The 27,963-nt window shown below is 48.4% G+C and overlaps 2 protein-coding genes across 3 annotated transcripts in view; both read left to right on the top strand.

The window, feature by feature from the left end:
* LOC310668159 (uncharacterized protein) overlaps positions 1 to 27,963 on the top strand; it is a 172,092-nt gene that overhangs the window by 11,317 nt on the left and 132,812 nt on the right. The gene's annotated exons all lie outside the window — the stretch shown is intronic.
* Positions 23,625 to 27,963, top strand: part of SYN1 (synapsin I) — a 105,037-nt gene continuing 100,698 nt past the window's right edge. For both annotated transcript variants that reach the window (XM_083421030.1, XM_083421029.1), the window contains exon 1: positions 23,625 to 24,636. In XM_083421030.1, the coding sequence (XP_083277156.1) occupies positions 24,287 to 24,636 (350 nt within the window). In that variant the 5' untranslated portion in view covers positions 23,625 to 24,286. The remainder of the gene's footprint in view (positions 24,637 to 27,963) is intronic.

The following is a 27,963-nucleotide window of genomic DNA, read 5'->3' as shown; positions in this document are numbered from 1 at the left end:
TGTGCTCCAACACGTGTTTGATCAGGTTTGCAGTGACCCTTGCACCGTCTGAGTTTTCATTGCACACAGCTCCATACCCTCCAACAGATGAAAATAGGGACATTTCTCACTCCCCCAACTGACCCTTCTCATCCCCCCATTCCCCCCACCTGCAGAGCATTTCCTATCAGAAGAAGGGTGAGTGCCACCCCCACTACCCCAACGGGACATAGTACCCATGCCCTGAGAAAACTCCTTAATCCCAATTTTATTTTATTCTTTGGTAGATTTACAAAAAAACAAACACACAAACAAATAAATTTTAGAAAGGGGCAATATAGGATGTGGATGCACAAAACATTTTTAAAATAATAATAAAAAACAAGACTCCTTGCGCTCTGCTCTGCTTCCCCTTTCTACCTGGCGGCTGCAGCCTCTCCCCCTCCTCACCCACAGCCGCCATGAGCTGCCCAAGCGAGGAGACTGGCAGCAGTGGCCATGGAGAGGCCATGGGATGCTCCCTCACAACTGCCACTGCCCCCACCATGGCTTGGGCCAAGCACCAAACCCTCCTCGTCCCTGAGCTCGGTGCTGGAGGAGCTGGTGGGTGAAATAGGGGCATTCTCGGATCAAATCAGAAAGCAGGATGGCTTTCATAATTCTGGGACTATCCCTGGAAAATCGGGGCACTTGGAGCATATGCAGTTCCTAAGGCCTGAATAAAATATTGGGGGGCCAAGTAAGCACTGCCCTGCACAATTGACCACATGATGCAATACATGGATACCATTTGAATGGCAATGCTCATCAACTTGGGGGGGAGGCCCCCTCAAATATTTTACTAGGGCACCAAAGACCCTTTGACCCTGACGGAATCCAGCCGCCACAAATGGGGTGCACAGCATAGAAAAACACACAGAGAGACAGCAATATTTTCATGGTGGAGGGCAGCTCATTCGAACTTCTCTCCTCCCCGGTATCTATTTTATTATCCTTTGTTCTCCTCGCCTGCATGGAGAAACACTATTCGCTGTTTCTCAGTCATGGGTAAACCTGCGCGCATCAAAACTGATAATGGTCCAGCATATATTTCTAAAACATTTTCAGAATTTTGTATGTTGTGGAATGTGAAATTAACTCATGGTACCCTTTAACTCCACAGGGCAAGCTATAGTGGAAAGAGCGCACCTGACGTTCAAAACACTGTTGATTAAGCAGCTTGGCGGCTGAAGCATACCGACAGCAGATATCCCTTCGGCAGTCCACCAAGTTCTTTTTGTGCTTAACCATCATTTATATCCACATCATAGGACCCATGCCCCCGCTGAATTGCATTTTAGGAAGGAGGAGGCACTCCCCCGCCCCTTGGTGGTGTACCAACGCTTGCCTGATCCCGCGTGACATGGACCTGTCCCGCTGATCACGTGGGGACGAGGGTACGCGGCAGTGGACGTCGAGGAAAAGCCTTTGTGGGTTCCAGCACGATGCATACGACCATGGCGAGTCCCTTCAACTGCGGTAGTGCTTTCCTCACCATCTGCCTTGCCATCCTTTGCTGCATCGTTATACAAGGAAGAGAAGCAGACGACCCAGTCCAGTTGAAACCACCATATTTCACCTTATCAGCTGGCAAGCCGCTGTCGTCAGAATTCTACTCTGGCTGGCAGTATCCACAGCTCAGCCACTCTCGAAATAGAAGAACAGCGTTGTTGAATAAGACTTTTAGGGGAGAAAATTATCATAAGATTTGGAGGGATAATATTTTTGTACAAGATATGATTAAGTTTGCCAGTTTATTACATGCTTCTAAATGTTGGTTGTGTATGCATATGCCTCCTTTTGCCCGTCATTCAGGCTTACTGCTTCAGGGCGTGCCTGTCAATGGACCCTTTCAATTTACAAATGTTATATCCCCTAACCAAACTTTTTGGCCTCCAGTACAATTGACCCTCCATGAGCCTGCTCCCATTTGTTTTCAAATTAATGAGGTGAAAAAATCATGGGGCATATATCCAAACTGTCAATATACATTGAAATTCACTTTTAATAGCTCTTGTTCTCTTACAGGAACATACAGTGACCAATCTCAGTGCTATAAGAGTGACACCAGTGCATGGCTAAAAACTAGAAAGGAAGCCTACCATGCGGCTTGGAACCAGAATTCTTCTATCCCTGGCTTAGCAAATGCCACTGATGGGCAATTTCATATCAGTTCTTTATTTACTGCAGCCTTTATTTGGTCCCAACAGAGTAGCAATATCAGCTATTTACTCCAAAGAAAGTTATGGTTGCTTTGTGGTGAAAAAGCATACAAAGCCATTCCTCGAAACCTCACAGGCACATGTACATTGGGTCTCGTGGTTCCGTTGTTGTATAAGCTTGATAAATTACCATCTTCTCTTAGACTACGAAATCGTCGGGAGGTTAATTCACCCATAAATCAATATACTGGTACCCAGATTTCTCGAGCCTTGCTGCCCTCAGTGGGTGCAGCAATGAACTATAGGGACCTCCATCGGCTAGCAAATTGGACTGAAGGATTATTCAATGATACCATTAAAGCATTGAAGGATCTCAACCAGGAGGTGTCTGAAATGAGAGGGGTAGTTTTACAAAATGTTTATGTTTTGGATGTCATTTTGGCCTCAAAAGGAGGGATATGTGCACTTGTTCATTCTCATTGTTGTATGTTTATTCCTGATAATAATGTCAGCATATCTGTGACGATTCATAGAATAGAATCATAGAATCATAGAGTTGGAAGAGACCACAAGGGTCATCGAGTCCAACCCCCTGCCAAGCAGGAAACACCATCAGAGCACTCCTGACATATGGTTGTCAAGCCTCTGCTTAAAGACCTCCAAAGAAGGAGACTCCACCACACTCCTTGGCAGCAAATTCCACTGTCGAACAGCTCTTACTGTCAGGAAGTTCTTCCTAATGTTTAGGTGGAATCTTCTTTCTTGTAGTTTGGATCCATTGCTCCGTGTCCACTTCTCTGGAGCAGCAGAAAACAACCTTTCTCCCTCCTCTATGTGACATCCTTTTATATATTTGAACATGGCTATCATATCCCCCCTTAACCTCCTCTTCTCCAGGCTAAACATGCCCAGCTCCCTTAGCCGTTCCTCATAAGGCATCGTTTCCAGGCCTTTGACCATTTTGGTTGCCCTCCTCTGTACACGTTCTAGTTACAGAGGAGGGCAACCAAAATGGTCAAAGGTGTCTCCCCCCTCATAGCCCATATGAATTCAGAGTGGGTGTCCACCGTGAGGTGAACCTTGGAGAGTGGAGCCAACACAGGTGTGTGTGTGACATCCATCTGCCTACACACCAATGCAGACGTGCCCCTAGAATTGACAGCATCAAAAGGAATGGCCAGCGGTGATTTAGAACAAGAAGCACATTGGGAAGCAATATCCCTTGCTTGTGCCAAAGGAATAGAAAATTGCTTTGCCAATGCTTTTGCAGGGAGATGAAAAGTGTTATGACATAGTACAGGATCAGAAAAGAGAGAAAAGGCAGAAATGTCCCTCAACGCTGCATCTGCTCTTGCATTGCCCTCTGCTAAATATCCTGGGTGTGATGTGTGAGATCGAAGATGTGCAACGTAATAAGGGAACTCTCTGTGCTGGAGTAAGGCTTGTAGGGCAAGAAACAAGGAAAACAAATCAGAATCCAAGGAAGGAGTTACATAAGATATTGGTAAAACAGCAAAAAGGTGATACACATACTGAGTATCCACAATGAGATTGAAAGGTTGAGCAGAAAAGGATTGAAAGGCAAGAATCACAGCCACTAGCTCAGCTCGCTGAGCGGAAGACTGTGGAGGGGTAAATAAACATTTCCATTTTCCTCCCTCCTCCCATGTCACCACCCCCCTACTTTCTGTTTCATCTGTGTGATGGGATGATGAGCTGCTTGTGCGTAAACTGCAAGTCCCTCAGAGTTTGATCAAGTTTTCAAACCTCTGCCTGTGACGGAGCCCCTCCAGCATGGCTGCGTCAATCGCTAGCAGAATCCGAAAGTGGTTGCTTTCGGAATCGTTTCCAACATAAAAGCTCCTTAACGGAAACACGTCTTCTGGACTCTCGGCGTGACAGTTTCCGGCGAGGAATGGGTGTCCCTATAGGAGGTCCTGAGACCTCCCCACTGTTTTCACTGGAAGCGTCTCTGAGCCATCCCTCCGACTCACCTTCCCTTGAAGTTCCTGCTCTCCCCCTGCTGGTTCCCTCTTCAGCTGCTGTGTCTCTCTCAACCTCAGTGAGCCTTTGCACCTCCTGTCCTTCCGATGGCAGTTCCCTGACATCCACCTCCCCTCCAGGGCCCCCTTCACCCCCTCCCGTCTCCTCCCCTACGGGTTGTGAGGAGGTAAAACCCCTGAAAGAACCTTCCTCATCGTCCGAAGTTTCGAACACTTCCCTCCACTTGTTGCGGTCCCTGGTCTCTCGGTACTCCTCGTCATCGGAGTCCATTCCCTCTTCCAACTCCGACTCCGCGAATCCTTCCAGTTCCTCTTCCTCGTCGGTGGTGCCGAAATACTCCCTCCTAAACCTTGCTACCGGCTGTGGTTTCCTCGGGAATCGTTGGTGAAACGTTTCTGTTAAAACCTCGTCATTGACCTCCCCTGCAGTCACCCAGGTGTTTTCTGACTCCGGTTCCCCTTCCCACGCCACCAAATACTCCACCTGATTTCCCTTCCACCTGGAATCGAGGATTTCCGCTACATGGTTGCTGCTTTCCCTTTCTTCCAAGGCTGGTCCCCTGGTGTGCTCCCCTTCACGTCCCCCCCTGTATGGTGACAGTAACGACCTGTGGAACACTGGGTGCAATTTCATGTGGTTGGGTAACCGGAGTTTGAAAGCCACTGGGTTGACCTGCTGAATGACCTCAAAGGGTCCCAATCTCTTGGGTCTTAATTTTTTACAACCCCCTTTGAACGGCAACCCTTGGGTTGACAGCCACACCTGATCCCCCACCCTTATGGTTTCACCTTCCCTTCTGTTCTTGTCTGCCTGCTTCTTATATTGTGCCTTGGCCCTTTCTAAGTTGAGCTGGAGCTGATGATGGATCGCTTCCATCTCTTCTACAAAATGTTCGGCCGCTGGGACGCTCCATCTCTCGCCTCCATCCCCTGGAAATGCCCTGGGGTGACACCCGTAATTAGCCAAAAAGGGGCTCATCCCTGTGGAGACATTCTCCGCATTATTGTAGGCAAATTCTGCCAGCGCCAACTTTTCGACCCAATCGTTCTCTCTGTCATTGACATAACACCTCAGATATTGTTGGAGGATGCCATTTGCTCTTTCCGCCTGCCCGTTGGTTTCAGGGTGCGGGCAGTCGAAAAATTGACTTCCACGTGCAGCAAGCTCATGAGCTTCCTCCAGAACCTGGAAGTAAATTGTTTGCCGCGGTCTGAGATCACCCTCAAGGGGGCGCCGTGCAACCTAAAGATGTGTTCTACAAACAGCTTCGCTGTTTCTTCCGCTGTGACTGCATGTGAGCATGCTACAAAGTGGCACATCTTAGTTAACAGGTCTACTACTACCATGATGGCTGTTTTCCCCTTGGATTTCGGCAGATCCGTCATAAAATCTATTGATACCGCTTCCCAAGGCCGTTCTGGTGTGGGTAATGGTTCTAATAACCCTGCCGGCGCCCTTCTTTCCCCTTTGGCTCTCTGACATTGGTCACACCTTCTTACATACTCCTTTACATCTTCCCTCACCTTGGGCCACCAAAATTCCCTGGTAACCATCCACATGGTCTTGTGTTGCCCAAAATGTCCCGCCGTGGGGCTATCGTGCAACTGCTTGAGCACTCTTCCCCTCAATTCACCTTCTGGTATATACAGTGCCCCTTTGTAATACAATGCCCCATTTCTTTCCTCAAAACCTTCGGGGCTCTCGCCCTCTCCCCTGAGACCTCTGAGCTTATTCTGGGCATACTCATCATTTCCCGTTTCCTCTACCAGTTCTCGTCGCCCCACCAGTGCCGCCCCACATACCCAGCGGTCCTCAGGGATGACATGTCTTTCTTCGATTGCCCCCTCCCCCTCCAAATACTCTGGTTTGCGTGAGAGAGCGTCCGCCCTGACGTTTTCTGGGCCTGGCACATAACAAATTTCAAAGTGGAATTTGGAGAATTCCTGTGCCCATCTCACTTGTCGTTGGTTGAGTACTCGAGCTGTTCTCCAATACTCCAAATTCTTGTGGTCGGTGCACACTTGCACCTTGTGTTGTGCCCCAATTAATAAATGTCTCCACCTCCGGAACGCTTCGTGAATGGCGAGTAGTTCCCTGTCATACACCGTGTAGTTCCTCTCGGACTTATTCAGCTTCCTCGAGAAGAAGGCACACGGTCTCCACTCCGACGTATTCCTTCCCGGTTGAAGAAGTACCGCTCCGATCGCCCGGTCGGACGCGTCTGTTTCCACTCTCATGGGTTTTCGTAAGTCCACATGCAGAAGTTGTTCTTCCGAGGCGAAAGCCCTTTTCAGTTCTTCAAATGCTCGCTCCGCCTCCGCCGTCCAGACAAATTTCTTCTTGCTGCTGAGGCAGTCGGTGATGGGCGCCGTCAAGTGTGCAAAGTTCTTGATGAACTTCCGATAAAAGTTCCCAAACCCCAGGAACCTTTGCACATCCTTCTTGGTCTTCGGTGTCTTCCATTCCAGTACCGCTTGGACCTTGCCTGGATCCATGGCCAATCCCTTGTCTGACAAGCGGTACCCCAGGAATTCCACCTCCTTGGTATGAAACTGGCACTTCTCCAGTTTTACCCACAGCTGATTGGCTTGCAGCCGGCCCAACACTTCTCGCACGTCCCTCACATGCTGCTCCTCATCTTCCGAATACACCAACACGTCATCTAAAAAGGCCACACAGTTCTTGTAGAGCAAAGGTCCCAAGACGTGGTTCATAAAACTTTGAAAGCACGCCGAGCCTGCTTGTAGACCGAAGGGCATAACGAGGTATTCAAATGCTCCCAAAGGGGTGAACATGGTGGTCTTCCATTCATCCCCCTTCCTTATGCGTATCAGATTGTACGCCCCCCGCAGGTCCAGTTTTGTAAAAATCTTCCCCTTCCTCACCCTGGTCAAAATGTCATCAATTCGGGGCATAGGAAAAGCCAGGGGTTCCGACACGGCATTTAGGGCCCTGAAGTCCACTACAAGTCTCGGCTTATCTGTGTTCTTTTTGTCCACAAAAAACACTGGGCTGCCCCCCACCGCTCGGGACTCTCTGATGAAACCTCGCTTCAGGTTTTTGTCAATGAACTCCCTCAACTCCTGCATCTCCCTGTCTGACATGGCGTATAGTTTGCCCACTGGGAGTTGGGCCCCAGGGAGTAGGTTGATTTGACAGTCAAAGGGTCTATGCGGCGGCAGTTTGTCTGCTTCCCTTTCGCTGAATACGTTGCTCAGATCTGCGTATTGCGGAGGCACCTTCCCTTTACTCATTACTTCCATCCCGGCTAGGGTGACTCTGGCTCCTCCTGGAACCTTCCCCTGCTTGCAGTGTTCTAGGCAATGCGCTGACCCAAAGGAGACCACCCTCTGATGCCAGCCCACTAGAGGATCGTGTAGTGCCAGCCAGCTCATCCCCAAAATGATGGGAGCTCCTCCCAAGGTGGCCACATTAAACGCTATCCTTTCGGTGTGCCTTGCCACCCTCATTATCATTGGGACTGTCTGTTGGCTCACTTCTCCTCCCAACAGCTCTCTGCCGTCAATCGTGGTCACCTGCAAGGGGTTACTTAAAGGGATGGTCTGTATCTGGTGCTCAGCTGCAAACTCCTTACTCATGAAATTACAGGAGCTGCCTGAATCCAAAAGCGCCTTAATCTGTAGTGGGTGTCCGTTTGGCAGCTCTAGCAACACCTCTATCACTAAAGCAGGTCTGGGAGGTTCTGGTGTGGGCACTTTCACTGCTCTTTGGCCTGGCTGCTGTGCCCCGACGGTGGCAGCCAGGCGTTGGCTTTTACTTGCTCCTTGCTTTCCTCCTCTTCTCCCCCAACAGCTCCTGCCATCCCTTGCCATTCCTTTCTTTGTGGACAGACTCTGGCAAAGTGCCCTGGCTGTTGGCAGAGATAACATTTCTTGGCGCTTTCCCCCTCCTTCTTCCGCCCTTCACTGAGATTTGAAATTGCGCGCGCCCGCGCTGTTCCAACTTCCGTCGGCTCTGCCGGCGGGAAAGGCGGCTCTGGAATGTCTGCAATGCGGAGCTCCCTCCAACGTTCTCCTTTCCCTTCCCGCCTTTCCAAAGCCCTCGCTTCCTGGCGCGCTCCTATGGCCAGCGCGGATTTGGTCAGCTGGTCCATAGACTCCGCCCTGGGCCCCCGGGAAAGTTCATCTTTAAGGGCCGAAGAAAGCCCCTCTTCGAAAAGCATCTGGATGGGTTCCGCCGATAGGTCCCACCCCAATCTATTGATCAACATAGTAAACTCAGTCCAGTACTCACGGACAGACCGGCTCCCCTGTTTGCAAGCCATTAACTGCCTTCGCACCACTCCCTGCTCAATGTCACTGGAAAACATCAGGTCCATGGCACGAAAAAACTTCCTCGTGTCCTTTAGGATCTCATTATTCGCTGCCATCAGGGGTCTAACCCAGTCCTTCGCCCCTGATTCGAGATGGCCAATTACAAAAGCCACTCGCGATTCCTCGTCGGGGAAGTCATCAAACTGCAGGTTGAGAGCGTATTGCATCTCTGTTCTAAAGGCATGATAGTTTCTGGGGTCCCCCCCGAATTTCTGCACCAATCCTGGCACCTTTCTGGCGAGCGGGGTGGTTTTCTCCTTCCCCTTTTCTGCATCCTGAGCCCTCCTCTCCTCAAGCCTCGCCGTTTGCAAGGCAAGCTGGATCTCCAACGCTCTGTACCTTTCCTCCAGGCTTGGACCCCCTCCAGCTGCTCCTGCTCCTCCGGTTCCGGCTGGGTTGCTCATGATGCCTCTCCCTGCACAAGCTAGCTTTCGGTGACTTTCGGATTGCTGTGATGGGATGATGAGCTGCTTGTGCGTAAACTGCAAGTCCCTCAGAGTTTGATCAAGTTTTCAAACCTCTGCCTGTGACGGAGCCCCTCCAGCATGGCTGCGTCAATCGCTAGCAGAATCCGAAAGTGGTTGCTTTCGGAATCGTTTCCAACATAAAAGCTCCTTAACGGAAACACGTCTTCTGGACTCTCGGCGTGACAGTTTCCGGCGAGGAATGGGTGTCCCTATAGGAGGTCCTGAGACCTCCCCGCTGTTTTCGCTGGAAGCGTCTCTGAGCCATCCCTCCGACTCACCTTCCCTTGAAGTTCCTGCTCTCCCCCTGCTGGTTCCCTCTTCAGCTGCTGTGTCTCTCTCAACCTCAGTGAGCCTTTGCACCTCCTGTCCTTCCGATGGCAGTTCCCTGACAATCTGTGAAGAGGGTCAATGCAGAGGGAAGAGGTGTGAGAGACAAGGGGGTGGCCAAAACATAGGTGACGTGTCAGAAAAGTCAAACGGTCATCCTTCGGAGGGTTGAAAATGATGACACCTATAAAATCAGCCAAGGCGATTTGCATGGCAGTATTAGTGATCCATAGATGCTGCTGTTCAGTCTGTGAGAAAGGCAAATAAATTGATGCAACATCAAAACCGCTCAAGGCCATGGCGCGAGAACGTCCTTTAATGACAATGTCTGATGTGGATTCAATTACTGAATAAATGTTTTTTGGTGGGGTGTGTGGCAAATGTAGCCATTCTATAATGCAGATAGTCTTCCTCTTGTCCTTCTGAGCATATAAAATTCCTGTTGGCAACAATGGTGTGGCAAACACTGCCAGATGCAGCTCGTGCGCAGAGGCTTCTGTGATCCTGTCCACAAGAATAGATCGCAGGTGCTGATTAACTGTTTGTAATGCAGTGATCATTCCTGGAGTGACCTGGATTACATCTGCTGGATCCTTGTGTCCCGCGAGCGCCGAAAACAATGGTGATAATGTACTGGTGGGTAATGCAAGGAAAGAGCGAGCCCAATTCAAATGCCCAAGAAGTTGCTGTAATTCCACAAGCTTCATACTTGAAGGGATAGTCAATTGGGGGACAATAGGCAGCGCTGCTTGTGCAGTGACTTTATGTCTCAAGTAGGTGGCTGGCAACATTAATTGAATTTTTTCAGGCGCTATGGAGAGTCTCGCTTCCGCCAATGTGGCAGAAAGTTCTTGCAAAATGCCAGGCGGAAGTTTCTTCGCAGCAATTAAGATGTCATCCATGAAATGGTAACAAATCACCTCTGGGTGGTGCATGCGGAAAGGTTTCAATGCTTCCCCCACAAAATGTTGACAAAGTGTAGGGGAGTTCCGCATGCCCTGAGGCAGGACAACCCACTGATATCGCTGGGTGGGCTGCGAATTGTTATATACTGGCAATGTAAAAGCAAACCGTTGCCTGTCTGCTGGTACCAGTGGGATAGAAAAGAAACAGTCCTTTAAATCAATCACTGCCAACTGATATTCACACGGAAGCATTTTTGGATTTGGCATGCCAGGTTATAAGGTTCCCATTGGCTGCATTTGTTCATTACCTTTTCTCAGATCCTGAAGGAGACGCCAAGACCCCAATTTCTTTTTAATGACAAAAATTGGGGTGTTCCAGGGGGATGAGGACGGTTCAATGTGGCCGAAAGTCAATTGTTCAGAAATAAGCTGGGCCGCTGCTGCGGATTTTTCTTTTGGTAGGGGCCACTGTTCTACCCATACTGGGGTAGTGGTGATCCATCGTAACGGTAATGCTGTACGTGGAAATGCAGGGGCAGCCCTTAGAATAAATTTGACTCCAATTTGGTGTCTGCAACGGCCAAAATATCGCGCCCCCATAAGGAAACCGGAATGTCCATTATCAACGGATAGAGGGTAATCTGAACCCTGCCATCACCTTGGATGAGAATAGGGTGGACACTGCGTCGTGCTTGTGATTCACCCCCCACACCAATAACTTGTGTGGCTGGACAAGTGGGCCAACTGGATGGCCAAGCAAATTTCGCTACAACTGTTACATCTGCTCCTGTGTCCACAACCCCCACAATGCGCCGACCTCCCACTGTTAGAGACACAGAAGGGCGTGAGGCTGTAATGTTCATGGCTGCTGCTATCAGGGGTGGTTGTTCGGATGGGGGGAGGATGATAATCTTTGCCACTGAAGTATTTGACTGTATCCTGCATGGATGATCCGCGCATAGCGTGATCTCAGGAAAATTCACATATGGTCCGTGTATTAACATCGGTACCGCATGAATTCCTGCTGCTTGCGCGGATAATAAAGGCAATACCAGGCAAGTGGCATGATTGTCCAACCCTGCTTCAGTGAGGACATGAGTCTTTAAAGAGCAGAAAGGTAAATGGAATTCCACGTCCTGGGTCAGGCGAAGCTGTGGTGCTGTTTCCCTGGACTCCGGGGGGTCCCCTATTGATTTATCTGGGCCCGGGGTGGGCCCGGCTGCCGGTTTCCCTGATTTTGTCCTTGCTGATTTTGGGCAGTGTGCTGATCCTGCTGTTGATTTTGGGGGAGCGATCTGCATTGATTGGCCCAATGAAAGCCTTTTTTGCAGATTGGACATTTTGTAGAAGGTCGCCGTGTGTGTTGCATGGATCTACATTGCGCCTTAAAATGTCCTGGTTTGCCACACTGGAAACAAGTTTTATCGGTGGCTACAGGCTGGTTTTTATTTAGCGCTGCTGCCAGCAGATGAGCTTTGTGGGTGGCTGTACCCACAGATTGACAAATGCGAAGCATGGCTGCTGTGTCTGTGGTAGGATTGTGTATTATTGGTCGCAATGCAACTTTACAATCCTCATTTGCATTTTCATAGGCCAATTGTTTGATAATTAGTTGTTTGGCTTCAAGATTATCAACTTGGTGACTCACTGCTGTAATTAGCCTGTCCATGAAGGAAGAATATGATTCTCTTGGTTCTTGTCTGATCGAACTCCACCTAGACTGAATACTGGTGGGTTCTGGAATTTTTCTCATTGCTTCCTTTGCAGCAAGAGCAGTATCCCTCAATAAGATCTGCAGCAGTGTGGCTTGCACTGAAGCCTGAACAAAGGGACCACGTCCCATCATGGCATCTATGACATCTGTGAGGGTAACGTTAGGGTTATTCCCTCTGACTTGTTGTAATAAAGCCGGAGCATAAGCATGGCAGACGGTTTCCCATTCGTGGGCAAACAATACGCCCACTGATGGAGGTAACGCCGTGCGGCCCAGAAGCTTTATGTCACCAGGGACCAAAAGCTGGGCAAATGTGGCTTCTAAAAGCGCCTGGGTATATGGGGCTTGGAGTCCATTTGTCTTTACTGACTGCTGCAACTCTTTCAAGATCTTAAAGTCAAAAGGTTGATGTTGGGCTTGGGTTCCTATTGGAGCTCCAGCAGGGGGCACTATAGCGGGAAATGCCACAGTATCCTGAGATAAGGAACAGGCAAGAACTGCACGTTGAAAGGGAGTAGCCGGTTCTGTTGGTGAAGAAGCAGGGTCATTGCCAGCCAGACCATGATATTTTTGCAGGATTGGATCCTCTGGCGAGGAACTATAGTCTGGAGGCTTGGGGTCTGGTGGTACTGGCAAGGCAAGTGCCGGAACAGATGGCAGCACAGCAGGCTGAATTAAAGAAGCTGGAGGTGATGTTGGCAATGCAGCCATGGAGATATTTTTTGGTGATAAAGAGCCCATGGAGTAACGAACCTTGCACCATGCATTCAGAACTCGAACGCCAATGCTAGGGTGCCCATGAAAATGTGCTCCAATTTTGTCCCAGTGTTTTAAATCCCAAGTTCCATCTTGGGGATACCAGGGGCAGTGCTCATCAATGGCTAGAATAAGCTGTATCAAATCACCCTCAGGAACTTCCAATTTGTTGGAGGAGAGGAGAAATTTTAAGCCTTTTAAAAATTTCTGTTGTGGGATAGACAAAGAGCTGCCCATTTTTCCAAAATCAAGATAAAAAGGGATCGACTCACCGGGATCCGAGGATGCATAGCGCTTGTAACCCTTTCCGGGTGTGGAGAGTCGATGATGTCCGTTGCGTGGATTGAAAAACCTCACACGGTTTTCTTTTAGTTAGCCTCACACAGTTTTCTTTTAGTTGCCTCACACGGAGCACCACTTGACGGAATCCAGCCGCCACAAATGGGGTGCACAGCATAGAAGAACACACACAGAGACAGCAATATTTTCATGGTGGAGGGCAGCTCATTCAAACATCTCTCCTCCCTATCTATTTTATTATCCTTTGTTCTCCTCGCCTGCATGGCGTTCTGCCAGTGTCTCACATTACATGCCCAATCATGGCCTTGCAGCACCCATCACCATATAAGGTCATACATTCAATATACTGCAAGGCACAGACATGCCGAGCACCGAGATCAGCGAGGCACCAGGTGGTGCTACAGTCCTCTGCTATGGCTTCATGTTTCCCACATGACCCCTGGAGGTTGGCTCCTATGGGGTCTATGATAAGCTGCACAGTAACACAGGATCTCAACAGGATCGCCAGTTCTCTCTACTAGAAAATACTTCAGAGCACACAAGGATCCATCATATTCTATTAGAATCATAGAATCATAGAGTTGGAAGAGACCACAAGGGCCATCGAGTCCAACCCCCTGCCAAGCAGGAAACACCATCAGAGCACTCCTGACATATGGTTGTCAAGCCTCCGCTTAAAGACCTCCAAAGAAGGAGACTCCACCACACTCCTTGGCAGCAAATTCCACTGTCGAACAGCTCTTACTGTCAGGAAGTTCTTCCTAATGTTTAGGTGGAATCTTCTTTCTTGTAGTTTGGATCCATTGCTCCGTGTCCGCTTCTCTGGAGCAGCAGAAAACAACCTTTCTCCCTCCTCTATGTGACATCCTTTTATATATTTGAACATGGCTATCATATCACCCCTTAACCTCCTCTTCTCCAGGCTAAACATGCCCAGCTCCCTTAACCGTTCCTCATAAGGCATCGTTTCCAGGCCTTTGACCATTTTGGTTGCCCTCCTCTGGACACGTTCCAGTTTGTCAGTGTCCTTCTTGAACTGTGGTGCCCAGAACTGGACACAGTACTCCAGGTGAGGTCTGACCAGAGCAGAATACAGTGGCACTATTACTTCCCTTGATCTAGATGCTATACTCCTATTGATGCAGCCCAGAATTGCATTGGCTTTTTTAGCTGCCGTGTCACACTGTTGGCTCATGTCAAGTTTGTGGTCAACCAAGACTCCTAGATCCTTTTCACATGTACTGCTCTCAAGCCAGGTGTCACCCATCTTGTATTTGTGCCTCTCATTTTTTTTGCCCAAGTGCAATACTTTACATTTCTCCCTGTTAAAGTTCATCTTGTTTGTTTTGGCCCAGTTCTCTGATCTGTCAAGGTCGTTTTGAAGTGTGATCCTGTCCTCTGGGGTGTTAGCCACCCCTCCCAGTTTGGTGTCATCTGCAAATTTGATCAGGATGCCCTTGAGTCCATCATCCAAGTCGTCGATAAAGATGTTGAATAAGACCGGACCCAAGACAGAACCCTGTGGCACCCACTAGTCACTCTTCTCCAGGATGAAGAGGAACCATTGATGAGCACCCTTTGGGTTCGGTCAGTCAGCCAGTTACAAATCCACTGAGTGGTAGCATAGTCAAGACCACATTTTACCAGCTTCTTTACAAGAATATCATGGGGCACCTTGTCAAATGCCTTGCTGAAATCAAGGTAGGCTACATCCACTGCGTTCCCTTCATCTACCAGGCTTGTAATTCTGTCAAAAAACGAGATCAGGTTAGTCTGACGTGACTTATTTTTCAGAAATCCATGCTGACTATTGGTGATCTCAGCATTCCTTTCTAGGTGCTCACAGACTGTTTGCTTAATGATCTGCTCCAGAATCTTCCCTGGTATTGATGTCAGACTGACTGGGCGGTAATTATTTGGGTCCTCTCTTTTCCCCTTTTTGAAAATAGGGACAACATTTGCCCTCCTCCAGTCTGCCGGGACTTCGCTTGTTCTCCAGGAATTCTCAAAGATGACTGCCAGTGGTTCTGAGATCACATCTGCCAGTTCTTTTAATACTCTTGGATGCAGTTCATCTGGCCCTGGAGACTTGAATACATCTAAACTAGCCAAGTATTCTTGTACTATCTCCTTAGTTATTCTGGGCTCTGTTTCCTCTGCTGAATCATTTGCTCCAAATACATGGACACATCAACACCATACGTTTAAAGTACATGGCAGCCCCCCCACCCAAGAATCCTGGGAACTTTAGTTTGGTTAAAGTTGCTGGGAATTGTAGCTCTGTGAAGGGCAAGCTACAGTTCCCAGGAATCTTTGCAGAAAATCTGTGTGTTTTAATTGTGCTTTAAATGTAAGGTCTGGAGGTGACTTTAGTCTTCAGGGTGGGATTGCAGCCTTGCTGTACACACGCACACACACAAGTCCTTCTCTTTTCAGGCCACCTTGAAATGAAAATGCATCTTGGTTTTGGTGCACACATTTTCAGAGCATGGCTTCCTTTCCTCTAAAACGATGGCATTCCTTCTCTGGAGAGGCCTCTTGGGAACCCTCTCTTCCTGTGCTTAGGCAGGCACTTAAAGCACATTTACTTAATCAGGCTGTGCCGATGCTTAGCAGGTCCTCCCCATGTTTAACCTGGTTGCTTGTTGCTGTGTCTTTGTACATTATAAACCCTTTCCACTGTATACTTCTATGTTTTCATTGCAGCTTGAATGAGTTGATGTTTATACTTTCATTTTTTAGGTTTTGCAAGCCATTTTGAATACAATTATTTTGTAGAGCAAAACAGGACCTCTATCTTTATTTCTCTCGCTCTCTGTCTATGAAAAACTCCCACCCACAACTGCCATCAACTTGTCACATAACAAATGCTTGGAAACTATTCTGAAAGTACAACCAGATCCACTGTGACTTGAAATGGTCTACTATATATTATTCAGCTTCAATCCTATACACACTTATCTGGGAGGAAGAACCACTGAACTCAATTGGCTTGCTTCTGAGTAGACATATATTGGGATTATGCTTCTCTCTGAAGGGAAGAAAAATATGAGTGATTTATTGAAGCAGCCAGTGCAGAACAGGACTAAAGCAGATTTAATTAATATTAATTTATTTACATGCATTACATACCTCTCTGGGTTTCCAGAGCTGCTAACAATTAACACAATCAATTTAAAACAACAAATCATCACATTAAAACATGCTCCCTGTGGTGAAGTGGCTTCAGCAACATTTGATGTGGGAGGGTGTCTTTGGTGTGAGTCCAGTGATGCTGCAAGCATGCGCAGGTGTCCCTATTTTCATCAGTGAGAAACTGGAGGCTGTGCAACTGTATGCAGGGAGACTACAGTGGTACCTCTGGTTAAGTACCTAATTCGTTCCAGAGGTCCATTCTTAACCTGAAACTGTTCTTAACCTGAAGCACCACTTTAGCTAATGAGGCCTCCTGCTGCCGCTGTGCTGCCGGAGCACAATTTCTGTTCTCATCCTGAAGTAAAGTTCTTAACCCAAGGTACTATTTCTGGGTTAGCAGAGTCTGTAACCTGAAGCGTCTGTAACCTGAGGTACCACTGTATATCTTTCTTTGGATGATAATCTCTATATTTGAGGAGCATTGCAGTTTGGGGGGGGGGGAGCAGGAAGCCAGCATGGGAAGCCTGGAAGAGGGCTTCGTGTTGGGGGGGGGGGTGTAGCAGGCTGTTTTGAGAATACCAGCAAAAGCCACAAACGGTCTCAGCAGCAGTATGAAATATGACAGATATAGATGGCCAGGTCAGGCTTCTTTTTCCTTCGCCACTAACCACGTCAGCGAATCTTTAACCCTGGCACAACAGACTGAAACTCAGGCAGATTATTTCCCATGCTCTGGGCTGGAAATGTTGACATGGGCTTCATTTCTGTCCTTCTCTGCACCTCCCCCAACCAGGGAAGAAGGAATGAGTGTAGATCTACATTAGGAACAAGGGGGGAAGAAATATCATCATTGGACAGAAGGGTGGGAGAAGACTAGCAGACCTCCTATGTGTCAAGAGGCCACTGCACAGGTGGCATGGGGGGGGGGCTGCCAAGGAGGAAGCAGATCTGGCCTCCAAGGAGTGGACCACAGCTGTTCTTGCCACTGTGGCAGCAGCAGGTGGTGCAGTCCAGGGAGACCAGCTCTGCTGCCCCTGTGGATCCTGCCACCTGAGGCAGTCACCGCACCTTGCCTCTCTGGCGGAACAGCCCTACCTCTGAGGCACCTGGGAAAAGATAATAGTAATGATAATAATTTATTACTTATACCCCACCCATCTGGCCGGGGTGGGGAACCTGTGATCTTCTGGGTAGTGTTGGAATCCAGCTTCTTTTTCTGTTCCCTCCATCACCCCCCCCCCCCGCTCTCAGCACTGGGAAAGGCCAGGGTTGGCCTAGATGAAAGAAAGGGATTTCTAGGGTTCTTTCAGTGTGGTTGTCATGGTGATGCTAGAGCAGAAAATCCTCTAACCCCTCTCCATCTCTCCCTCCCCCCTGCACTACTGCAGCAGCCGAAGTCCCCACAGTTTCTGAGGCTGCCTCATTTAGTCATAACCCCTCATGTGAAAATGTGAGGGGGAAGTCAAGGGGCCACAAAAACAAGCAAGCAGGCAAGGACAGGCAGGCCATTTTGCATTGGTGCAAATTGTTGCAGAAATATACTAATATGCAGGAACACATACAGAAATGCACTTTTGATGCTGGCAAATATGACAACTCCAGCTTTATTTATTTGTTGAATTTAGGACCTTTTGGAATGCCCAAGGCAGCAAAACCACAAAATATACAAAAACATGCACATTAAATCATTAATACAGAAACCATCATACCAAGTCATGCATGTTTGCAATTTCTCATATAGCCTGAAACAGGCCTGCCAAATCAAATGCTGGCATGTCCTTGCAGACTTAATACACATGAGCAATGTATATGTCACATTCAGTACTTTATCAGGGATTTCCACAAACTTCTATAGATAGATACATGTACATTTGCTTTTCCACATGCAGAAGTAGGAATTGGATGGTACTCACACTTCCAATAGGTCTTTTCCTGCCCCCTCCTCTTCAAAGCAGTACAATTATGTTCAGCGAGACTGGAGCAGCATGACAAGGTGTAATTTAGAATACAGCCAGGCCCTGCAGATATGCAACCAGGCGAGTGTGTTATTAACACCTAAAGAACCCCTGGCAGGTCTGGAACTGAGACGTGCAATTACAGCACTTAGCAAAGAAAGAGGAGACAATGCCAGAACAAGAGACTATTTCCACCAGGCCTGTGGGAGATGCAGTTGAATTTACCCTCAACATTTACTTTCTTTTAGAATCAAAACCACAGCAAGTTCAGACACTTTTTGACCTGGCTCCATGCTTCAAGAAAAAGGAAGAAGAAAAGACACACAGAATTCTGTGCTGAGAAATTCACTGCAAAGAACACCACGGGGAAATTTTATCCTCAGCACACATGCACACACACACACACGCCAAAAGGGGAGCACACATCAGTGACTATTCAGAATCTGGTGTGAACAGCATGAATTGTCCCAGATACATCCTGAAACACAAGCTAGTGGTATGCCGACACCCTGAGGGCTGAGAGGGTGGAGACCCTCTGTCATAGTTCTAGCTAGGTCTGCAGCCTACTTATTCAATAGCAAAAAGAGAAAATAAGATGTAATCCTCCCTCCCTCCAAATTATTTTGGTAGAGAATGTTTGACACCGAGGGCTTTAATTTATATTTGATGTATTTGAGCTTAGTCCAGTTTCAGCAAATGTTGAAAGGGAGATGTGAGTCATCATGGCTAGATGCACAGGCATCTTTGCTACATATTACCATCACCAGTGTCACATTAACTGGCCTTTTTTTGGTGGGAAAGGGATATGTTAAACATCTTCATAAAATTTATATATGGATCCTGGCCATTTCCCTGTACTTCAGATCCAATAATAATTTGAAGTGGGGGCCAAAGCAGTCAATGCCCCCAATCCTCTCTTCTCTTTCTGTAAAGATTTACAGATCTCAAAGTTGCACAGGTGAACCTGGGATCTGGATGCTGAGAGGAAATAACTGGCTAGAACTCTAATCTGCTATCTTGGCAACTCAACATTTAAACCCCCTCTGAACATGCAAAGAGCACCAGCCTCACCTTGATTCATTACATTAGTCATGAGGCTTGTATGGAGAAAAAGGATAGTATTTATTGAGTCAAAGTGCACTGGATCATCTTAGATGTGGGGGAGTTAAAAGTGTCTTTGCAGCTGCTGTTTTGAGAAGGAGCTTGTTGGCATCTGTCTGTCTTAAGAGACAATGAAGAGGGCCTCTGGGGTGAAGTCAAACTGCTGGGTTAGCAGCATCGAAGTGACCTCCCCGGGGCACAAGCCTTGGCTGCCCATATGACAAGACTCACTTCTCAGCCTTGCTGATGTGGCTCAAAGGAAAGCAGAGCAATAGGTCTGGCACCACTCAGCTGCGGGAGTTTCCAAAAGGAGGCATACAAGGTGCCACCCAACCCTCTCAGGGACTCCGCTCTGGATTTGTGTGGCAGTTACTCCATGGAGTTTCCTTCTCTTGAAGATATTCCACAAAGCAGCCGGGGTTTAGGACCAGAGTTTTCCTTCTTCTAGATGGGCTCCCTTCCCAGGTTGAGGAGCCCCATCTGCCCCTCACTTCCCTTCACAGCAGGAGTCAGCAGGGGGCCGGTCCACTGTCCCTCAGACCTTGTGGGGGGGGCAGACTATATTTTTTGGGGGAAATGAACGTATTCCTATGCCCCACAAATAACCCAGAGATACATTTTAAATAAAAGGACACAGTCTACTCATGTAAAAACACGCTGATTCCCGGACCGTCCGTGGGCGGATTGAGAAGGTGATTGGGCCGGATCCGGCCCCTGGGCCTTAGTTTGCCTACCCATGCTCCACAGCATATGCAGGGTAGAGCATAACTGTAAGGTTCAATCAGCACCATGGACAAAGGCACAGCATCTTCAGCACTATGGACAGCACACCCATCGTGATCAATATTGCCTGGTCAAACCTTATGCCATTGTCCTGCCTCCAGTGCTGAGTGGCGGCTGGTGCCCATTGGAACTGCTAAAGTGGAAGGCTGGGAGGCCAACAGCAGGTGGAGCCAGGCTGAGTCAACTAATTCTAGTTTCTCCCCCAACCTCCTCCCTGCTGTGATCTACAAGGGCAACACTGAGACTAAGGAGGAGGAAGCCAGCAGGAAATGTCAACCCTTAGACTGGTTAGTGAGTAGGAAGGCAGGCAGGCAGGTGGGGCAGGCTGAGGGCAGGCTGAGCTTAGTGGAGCAGTGCTCTAGTTGCCCTCTGCCCGCCCGCACTTAGGGCATTATGAGTTCCAGGGATGTTATGGGCTTGTTTAAGCCCTTTCATTCACCCACCTCCCCATTTCTGGCACTCAGGAAAGAAGGGGTATCAAGTTGTCTCCAGGGGGAACTTTGTCTAATGATACAGCCAAGCCACATTTATAAAGCATTCACCTTTTCAGCATTCTGTCCTTACAAAGACTGAAAATTCTAGTCATCATAACATCAAGATGCTTTTTCTGAAATTTGATCTACCTGGAAAGGGGTAAAATCTGGACACATTTCAGAAGCTTTGATAAATAATGGCTGTGCTGCAGCTTCAAATATTGTTCTCTGGTGCAGCTGTCCCCTGCTTCCTACCATTTTTGGGGCCCCTCAAACTGTGGTGTCATACCAGACTTTTAAAGCAGTATGATACCACTTCAAGAAGTCATGGCTCCCTCCTCCCAGTTATGAGAGCTGTCATTTGTTAAAGGCACTGAAAGTTATTCAGAGACACCTCTTCCCCTCCCAGACCTACAGTCTGCAGAGTTCCCTGGGAAGATTGATTATTAAATCAGTTTCAGCACTGTAGCTCTGGGAGGGGAATAAGAATCTCCTAACAACTCTCAGCACCCTTAACCAACCACAGAATGCTTTTGAGGAAGGCTTGACTTTTAAAAGTGACATCATAGTGCTTTAAACATTGGTGTGAATGTGGCCTAAATCTTAATTTTCTCTTTTAGTAGGTTGGAGTTGCCAGGTTCAAGGGTACAGCAAAGGTTCTCTTTGTGTTGGCTTGGTGAACATCTGTGTGTATTCTTAATATTATAAAGTCTCAAAGGTTTCATTTGCAACAGGTTATCTACATAAAGGCACGTTTATTTATATTCTTGCTATGGTTGTTCAGCACATGATCACTGCCAGATTAAAGCTTCCCAGATGGAGCCTGATTCCCAAAAGAAAAATGGCCCTTGCCAGAGTGAGCAGGCAGCAGCTGCAGAAGACAGAAGATGTGAGAAGGGAAGTTGTTGCGGATGGATGTGTGTTTGTGAAATGCTGCTTTGTGTGTGTTTTCCTATTAATTGCTGCTGCAGGTATTCATATGTGAAGTGGTTTTGCCAATGTTTGTGTCACCATTTTTTACTTTTTTCATTAAGGCTTTTAAGCTGCAACCCTAATCCTGTTTATTTGGGAGTATACCCCTTAAATTCAGTAGGATTTACTTTTGAGTAAATAGCATTATCCTGTAAAGCACTATGTGCACACACACAGGCAAAGCTTAATGCCCTGGCTGCTACTTTAACAGGCCAGTTCTTGACATGCTTACTTAGAAGTAACCCCATCTATATTCAGTGGGGCTTACTCTCAGGTGAGGTACATAGGAGGCTGCATTTTATTTGTTATCTGCTCAGGATCATTCAGCTTCCTCAAGGAAATTCTCAGACTACAGCTGTGTGCTAGTATAGTTCCATATGAAATGATGCTGCATGTAAAGTGCTTCTGCTTGTGTGTTTTATTTATTGTTTTTTAATTTTTAAAATGTATACCCCAGTTCATTTTAAAATAAAAAACAACAACTGTAATAAAATCTATAACAGTTTTCCCATGCCTATCAAAATTCTCAGCAACAAATCTCAAAATAGACCCCCAAAACTAAAACATTAGAGGCAACGCAGCAGAATCGGTGGGAACCCAGTGAGTCAAAAACCTTTAAAAACATTTTTACTAACAATGCTGCGATGGGGCCTGAGGCTTCTCCTTCCCCTACAGAAAAAATTCTAGCCCTGTTTACTGTCAGCCATACCTTATGGCTGTGCTATGCATTCATTTTCCTTACACATTTGCTCTTTAATTTTTTAAAAAAAAATTATTTAAATATATGCAGTTTTAACCCTGCATACTTAACCTCTTCAGTTTGTGTTGGGGAAGGAGAGAAACCATCTGAATGCCTCATGATCATCTTCTTGCCTGAAGAGTGTGTCTGCATCTGCTTTTGCAGCAGGGGGCCATGCTGGAAAGCCCCTGCTAATCACAGGTCCCTCTTGTTATGCGAGCCTGAGATAAACTAGATACCTGTACAGTCTTTAAGGTTAAGAGCTTAATAGAAGGCACCATTATTTCTTTTTCCTAATGTTGGTCTGTAAAGCACTGATAGTGCCATGTAAGCAACATACAAACAAATAAGCAAGGGCCATGAACCTTTTTTCCTTCTACCCCTGTGGACCAGGCAGAGGGACTTCTTGGTAGTGGCGTCCGCCCTGTGGAATGCCCTCCCATCAGATATCAAGGAAATAAACAACTACCTGACTTTTAGAAAATACCTGAAGGTGTTTTTAATGTTTGATGTTTTATTGTGTTTTTAATATTTTATTGGGAGCCACCCAGAGTGGCTCAGCCAGATGGGTAGGGTATAAATTATTATTATTATTATTATTATTGGTTTGGGTTTTTTCTTTTTGCTTGGTGGTGTGCACCTTCTCTGCTTATTTTCATAGCTCTGTAGGTAAATTGTTATTTATTTATTTTACAGATTGATAAACTGCTTAAGAACACAAGATGAGTCTTCTGGATCAGGCCAACCAGTCCATGGCATCCTGTTCTCATGGGGTCCATCGGATGCCTGTGGGAAGCCTGCAGGCTGGGCATGGTTGCAGCAACAGCGCTTGGCTCACAGATCCTTCCCAGGAACTGGTATTCAGGGGCAGAATGCCAGAAGCTGCTGGAGTGGCATTTGATAAGCTAAAATAAGATGAAATGCAAACAATCAAACTACCTCTAGAAACAACCAATGCCATTTCTACAATTCTACAATTAAAAGTCCACATAACGGCCGGGTCACACTTCAAGCAGGGAGGAAACAGACCTCCCATTCCTCTTCTTTCTGGCTGTCTGTCTCTGGCCCATTCATTGAAGGATCAAAATATGGGCAAGAGGGAAGTTCCCGCCTCTCCCTATGACTGTATCCCATTCCCTGCAGCCCTCAAGGGAGGCTTTCCACTTATTCCGATATCCATTGATACATCCTACAGTGCAGTGGAACCAGTGGGAATATAAATCAGCTTTGGGATTTCTTTGCCACCGGCTTCGTGACATCATCGACACTGGCACCATGACGTCAACCTCAGCATTAAGGGCAGTGGCACCACCAGCATCAATTCCACCGGAGCGCACAGCATCATCAGCATCCTTCTGCCTCTGTCCCTGCATCTCCGCTGTTGGGTACCGGGCCGTACCATTCGCACTCGCCAGGGAGGGGGCGGAGGAGAGAGCAGCCGAGCTCCTCCCCTTCTCCCGTCGCCTAATGGTCCACCCCGGGATTCGCTTCGCAGAGGCAAGGCGCTACCACTGCAGCCGCAGAGGGGGGAAGGGAAGCATTTGGGCGAGTCCACGCGCAGGAGAGCCGCTTAACTGGGCAGGGCTGGTTGCTGAGGCTCACAGAAGGACTTGGGAGGAGTCGCGCCGGGCTGGCTCTTCCTTTCTCTCGAGCCATCTCCCGCTCCCAAAGCGCAGGGGAACAAGGGCACCCATCTTTCCCTATAGATCCTTTCCCCAGGAGGCAGGCGCGCCGAGAAAGCGCTTTGGAGGACCCTTTCCCGGCTAGAGAGAGAGAGAGAGAGAGAGGGAGAGAGAGAGAGAGATCCCTCCTGCAAATCCCTTCAGAAGCAAAGGATCCCAGAGGGGCAAAAGGAAAAGAGCAGCCTCATCTTCCCTACAGGAGACAGATCTGCCGCAGGGAGGGAGCCTCTCCCCGTTAGTCGCCCCCCCCCCTGAGAAGTCGCTGGCAGGCTGGCCGTTCTCTGGCTCAACCCCTGAGATCTCCGCAGCAGCCGTCCGGGGGTGGGGGTGGTGGGGATCCCACCTGGAAGGCTTAGCAAACCCCACCCCACCCAGAGACGCAGCGCTCGAGGGGGTCCCCTCCCTAGGAGTCCCCCTGCCCCCCCGCCGACCCCCTGCGACCCCCCTCCCGGCGCCAACATGAATTACCTGCGCAGGCGTCTCTCGGACAGCAACTTCATGGCCAACCTGCCCAACGGCTACATGACGGACCTGCAGCGCCCGCAGCCCCCTCCGCCGCCCCCCAGCGCCACCTCGCCGTCGCCCGGCAGCGTCTCGCCCGCCGAAAGGCCGCCGTCGGCCCCCAGCCCGGGCGCGGGCAGCAGCGGCGGGGCCGGGGGCTTCTTCTCCTCCCTCTCCAACGCCGTGAAGCAGACGACCGCGGCGGCGGCGGCCACCTTCAGCGAGCAGGTCGGGGGGGTCGCCGGCTCCGGAGGGTCCTCGGGGCGCAGCAAAGTGCTGCTGGTGGTGGATGAGCCAGGGACAGACTGGTAAGGAGCTGGCAAGGGGAGATGGGGAAGCCGCCCCTCCCGCCCCGCTTATCCCTCCATCTCTCCATCCATCCATCATCCATCCACCCTTCTTCCTCCTTCTGCCTGAAGGAGACAAAGGATTAGCTACTCCCCCCCCCCATCACCGCTCCCAGTTCTCCAGAGGGGGCCAACCATCTCTATTATTTCTCCCCTCCCCCAGCGTTGGCCACTTCGAGTGTCGGGGCACCAAGATGTGGCAGATGCTTCCTCCAGGCCGACCTCTCCCCACCCAACTGTCTCCACACTGCGTGGCACCTTTGTGTCAAGCATAGGGCAAGCTGGCAAACTGGTAGCTGCTCTTCAGCCCAGTCCTGGCTAACCTGCTGCCCTCCAGGTGTTTCAGGCTGCGGCTTCCATTGGTCCCAGCCAGCACTGCCCAAACATCTGGAGGGCACCAGGAAAGCTTCTTAAACCCTGCCGTTCCCCCCTGTTCTTTTGTCACAGCGCACAACAAGGCAGGCAGCTCCTTATCATGCATGCGCTGCAGTGCCTCTCTTCATTCCCGCCAGTGTTCTCACTTTTGCAGGCTCCCACCTTCCTTTAGAGTTCACCCATCCATCCCTCTTCCACCTCTTCATCCGACCTGTCATTCCATCCCAAAATCCATTCCCCCCTCAGCTATTGCATCACCCCCTCACTTTCTCTTCTTATTTTCCCTTTGCACTTTTCTGTTGCCGCATGCCCCATCTGTGTCTGTGCTGAGTATCTGTTGCCCGTCTGACAGGGCTGTGAGAGGTGACAAAGAAAGGGATAGAGGGAGGAAGGTGTCAGACAGCAGGTGGACCTTGATGGCCACCAGGCTATGTACCCTTTGGCCTGCACCAGAGGTGAACTCAGCCCAGGGTCATTGTAGACCATGTTTTCATTAAGAGGAGGAAAGGGGAGAGATTTCCAGGTGAAACAGGTTGGTGTGTGTTGAAGTTGTGAGAAAGAAATGGTGCTTAGTTTTCCTAACACAAACGGTTTACCAAAAGAAAAGAAAAGAAAAGAAAAGAAAAGAAAAGAAAAGAAAAGAGGGGATGGACAACCAGCATTTGTCTTGCAGCCCCAACCTGTATCAGGCTGAGAAGTCAAAAATGCCAGCTGGGTGATGAGTGCCAATTTGGCTGCCCTCCCAGTCTGCATCTTGGGTTGGCTGGCCTTGCTAAGGTATGGAGGAGGTCTGAATAATTGAAGAGGAATTTCAGGGAGTTATCTGGGCAAAATGGAAGATGCTTCTCTCTGTGTCTGCCTTTCCCCCTCCCCAGGCTCATGGAAGATGAAGGGGAAGGGGAACTGTCTGGTTTCATCCTTCAGCTTTTTGGTGAAACAATTTTGCACTTCCCCAAGGAGACTCCCTTAGGGAATGATCACAACCAAAAGCCAGGATTGGTCTTAAGGCTGCATGGTCTAATTTTGTTCCAAGTCTCCAGAGAATGTGTGACTCTCTGGTTTGACACACCAGTCAGACCCAGTCCCTCCCGACTCACCTTCCTGCCTACATCATGCCTTCACCCAGATTCCCCTCCCTTCAGAGGCTACAGCACAAGCACCAGCTGTCTCCTGGCTCTCCCAGAGCCTACACTTGTCCTCTGCCTTCTTTCCCCCCAACTTTCCGGCTTCCTTGGCTGGGTGACCTTCTCTACCCACAGCTGTTGGGCCACTCTGGCCAGTAAGTGGCATGGTTGTCCAGTTTTCCAGAAGCCAACATGAAGAGAAGGCTCCATTTACCTGTGGTTTCTATACAGGGACTCTGAGACCCACCAGCCAGGGAGCACAAGCCTATGAAGGCATCAGTCCCTTGAGCTTTGCTTCCTGTGCTAAAATCCCAGGCTGGACAACAGCTGGGGACAGGCATGTTCTATGGCATGGAGCTAAATCATGCCTAGCTTCCTGTGCTAGGCATCCCCCGAAAGCCTTCTCTCGCCTGCCCCTGATTTCTCTATCAGAGCAACATTACAGGGTGAGAATGGACTCTGTGAACTCTCCCAAGGGAATCATGATTTTGAGAGGTTGTGATAACCAAGAAGGGCTAGTTGAACAAGACTGATGGGTAAGAAGATGGAGAACTCAATGCTTCCATTATGAATGGGCTCAGTCCTTGTGCATGGAATTGGATCAGATGAAATGAGCACATGCGCACATAATGTAAAATAAATAGGGATTTTAAACTAGAAAATACAGCACTACTGCTGAGCTTTGGAATTGAATGCCCCAGAATATGCTAATGGTCAACTGTATAACTGGATTAGAAAATGAGCTAGACAAATTGATGGCAGGCAGGAATATTAGGACAGCACCAGTTTGTAGAATTGTGTTTTGTTTTTGTTTTAATGTGGGGAAATCAACACAAGTGGGCTGAGTCAGGACCTGCAAGCTCAGTCCATCTCAGAGAATTCAGGAGGATTGCCAGTGCACCATAATCCCCTGGAGGGAGGAAAGGAAAAAGCCAATTCATTGTGACTTCACCATTAGTTAAACAATGGTTTTGTGAATGGTGATCTAATTAACCTGTAGAATGGGTGTAAACCGAAGGAGTGTAAGCTGTTTTATATACCTCCTTTATAACACCTGATACTGTCAACTGTCCATAACAGGATACTGGCTAAAATAGATGATTGGTTGTCATGACATACTAAGCCTCAGGATACATCAGTAACTCTGTTATACTAAAGCAGGGGTGCCCAAACTTTTTTCAAAGAGGGCCAGATTTGATGAAGTGAACATGTGTGAGGACCGACCAAAGTTGTTGAGCTTTTTTTTAAGAAATATGCTGCTGCCAAGGGGCTGGATTGGGCCCCCAAAACGAACTGTACTAAAGCAAGGGGCTTGGACTAGATGACCTTTGGGCCAGGCTCCTTTCCACCTCTACACTTCTATGATTCTATGAATTCTACCAGTTTCTCATGCAGCCTGTTTATGTCCCAGGGGCCCACAGGAAGCTGCATTTCCCAAGATCATTCAAGGTTTCCCAGCCCTTTCATGCCTTTGAGTTATACATTGGGTGTTATTCATAAACAGAGGAAGATCTTCTGGAAAAGAAATATATATATTTCTGGCAGCTGTGGGGCTACTCTGGTCTGCAACCTCAATGGTTTTCAGTCCTCCATCATCCCTGCAGTTGCCAGGCAGAGCAGGTGCCGGCCTTGCTGCCTCTTTGTCATTGTTATGGACTGTTCATGTTTCAAGAGCTCTGCCTGTAATTAATAGGCAGAGTTATGGGCAGAGTTTGCTCCTGTTCTCCGTGTGTTTGTGTGAAGGCAGAATTGGATGTTAAGATTAACTCAAAACAGTCCTTCACTTTCA

The sequence above is a fragment of the Podarcis tiliguerta genome (assembly GCF_965153285.1).
Source record: "Podarcis tiliguerta genome assembly, chromosome: 17".
NCBI classification, from domain to species: Eukaryota; Metazoa; Chordata; class Lepidosauria; order Squamata; family Lacertidae; genus Podarcis; species Podarcis tiliguerta.
This window is presented reverse-complemented; position numbering and strand designations above follow the sequence as displayed.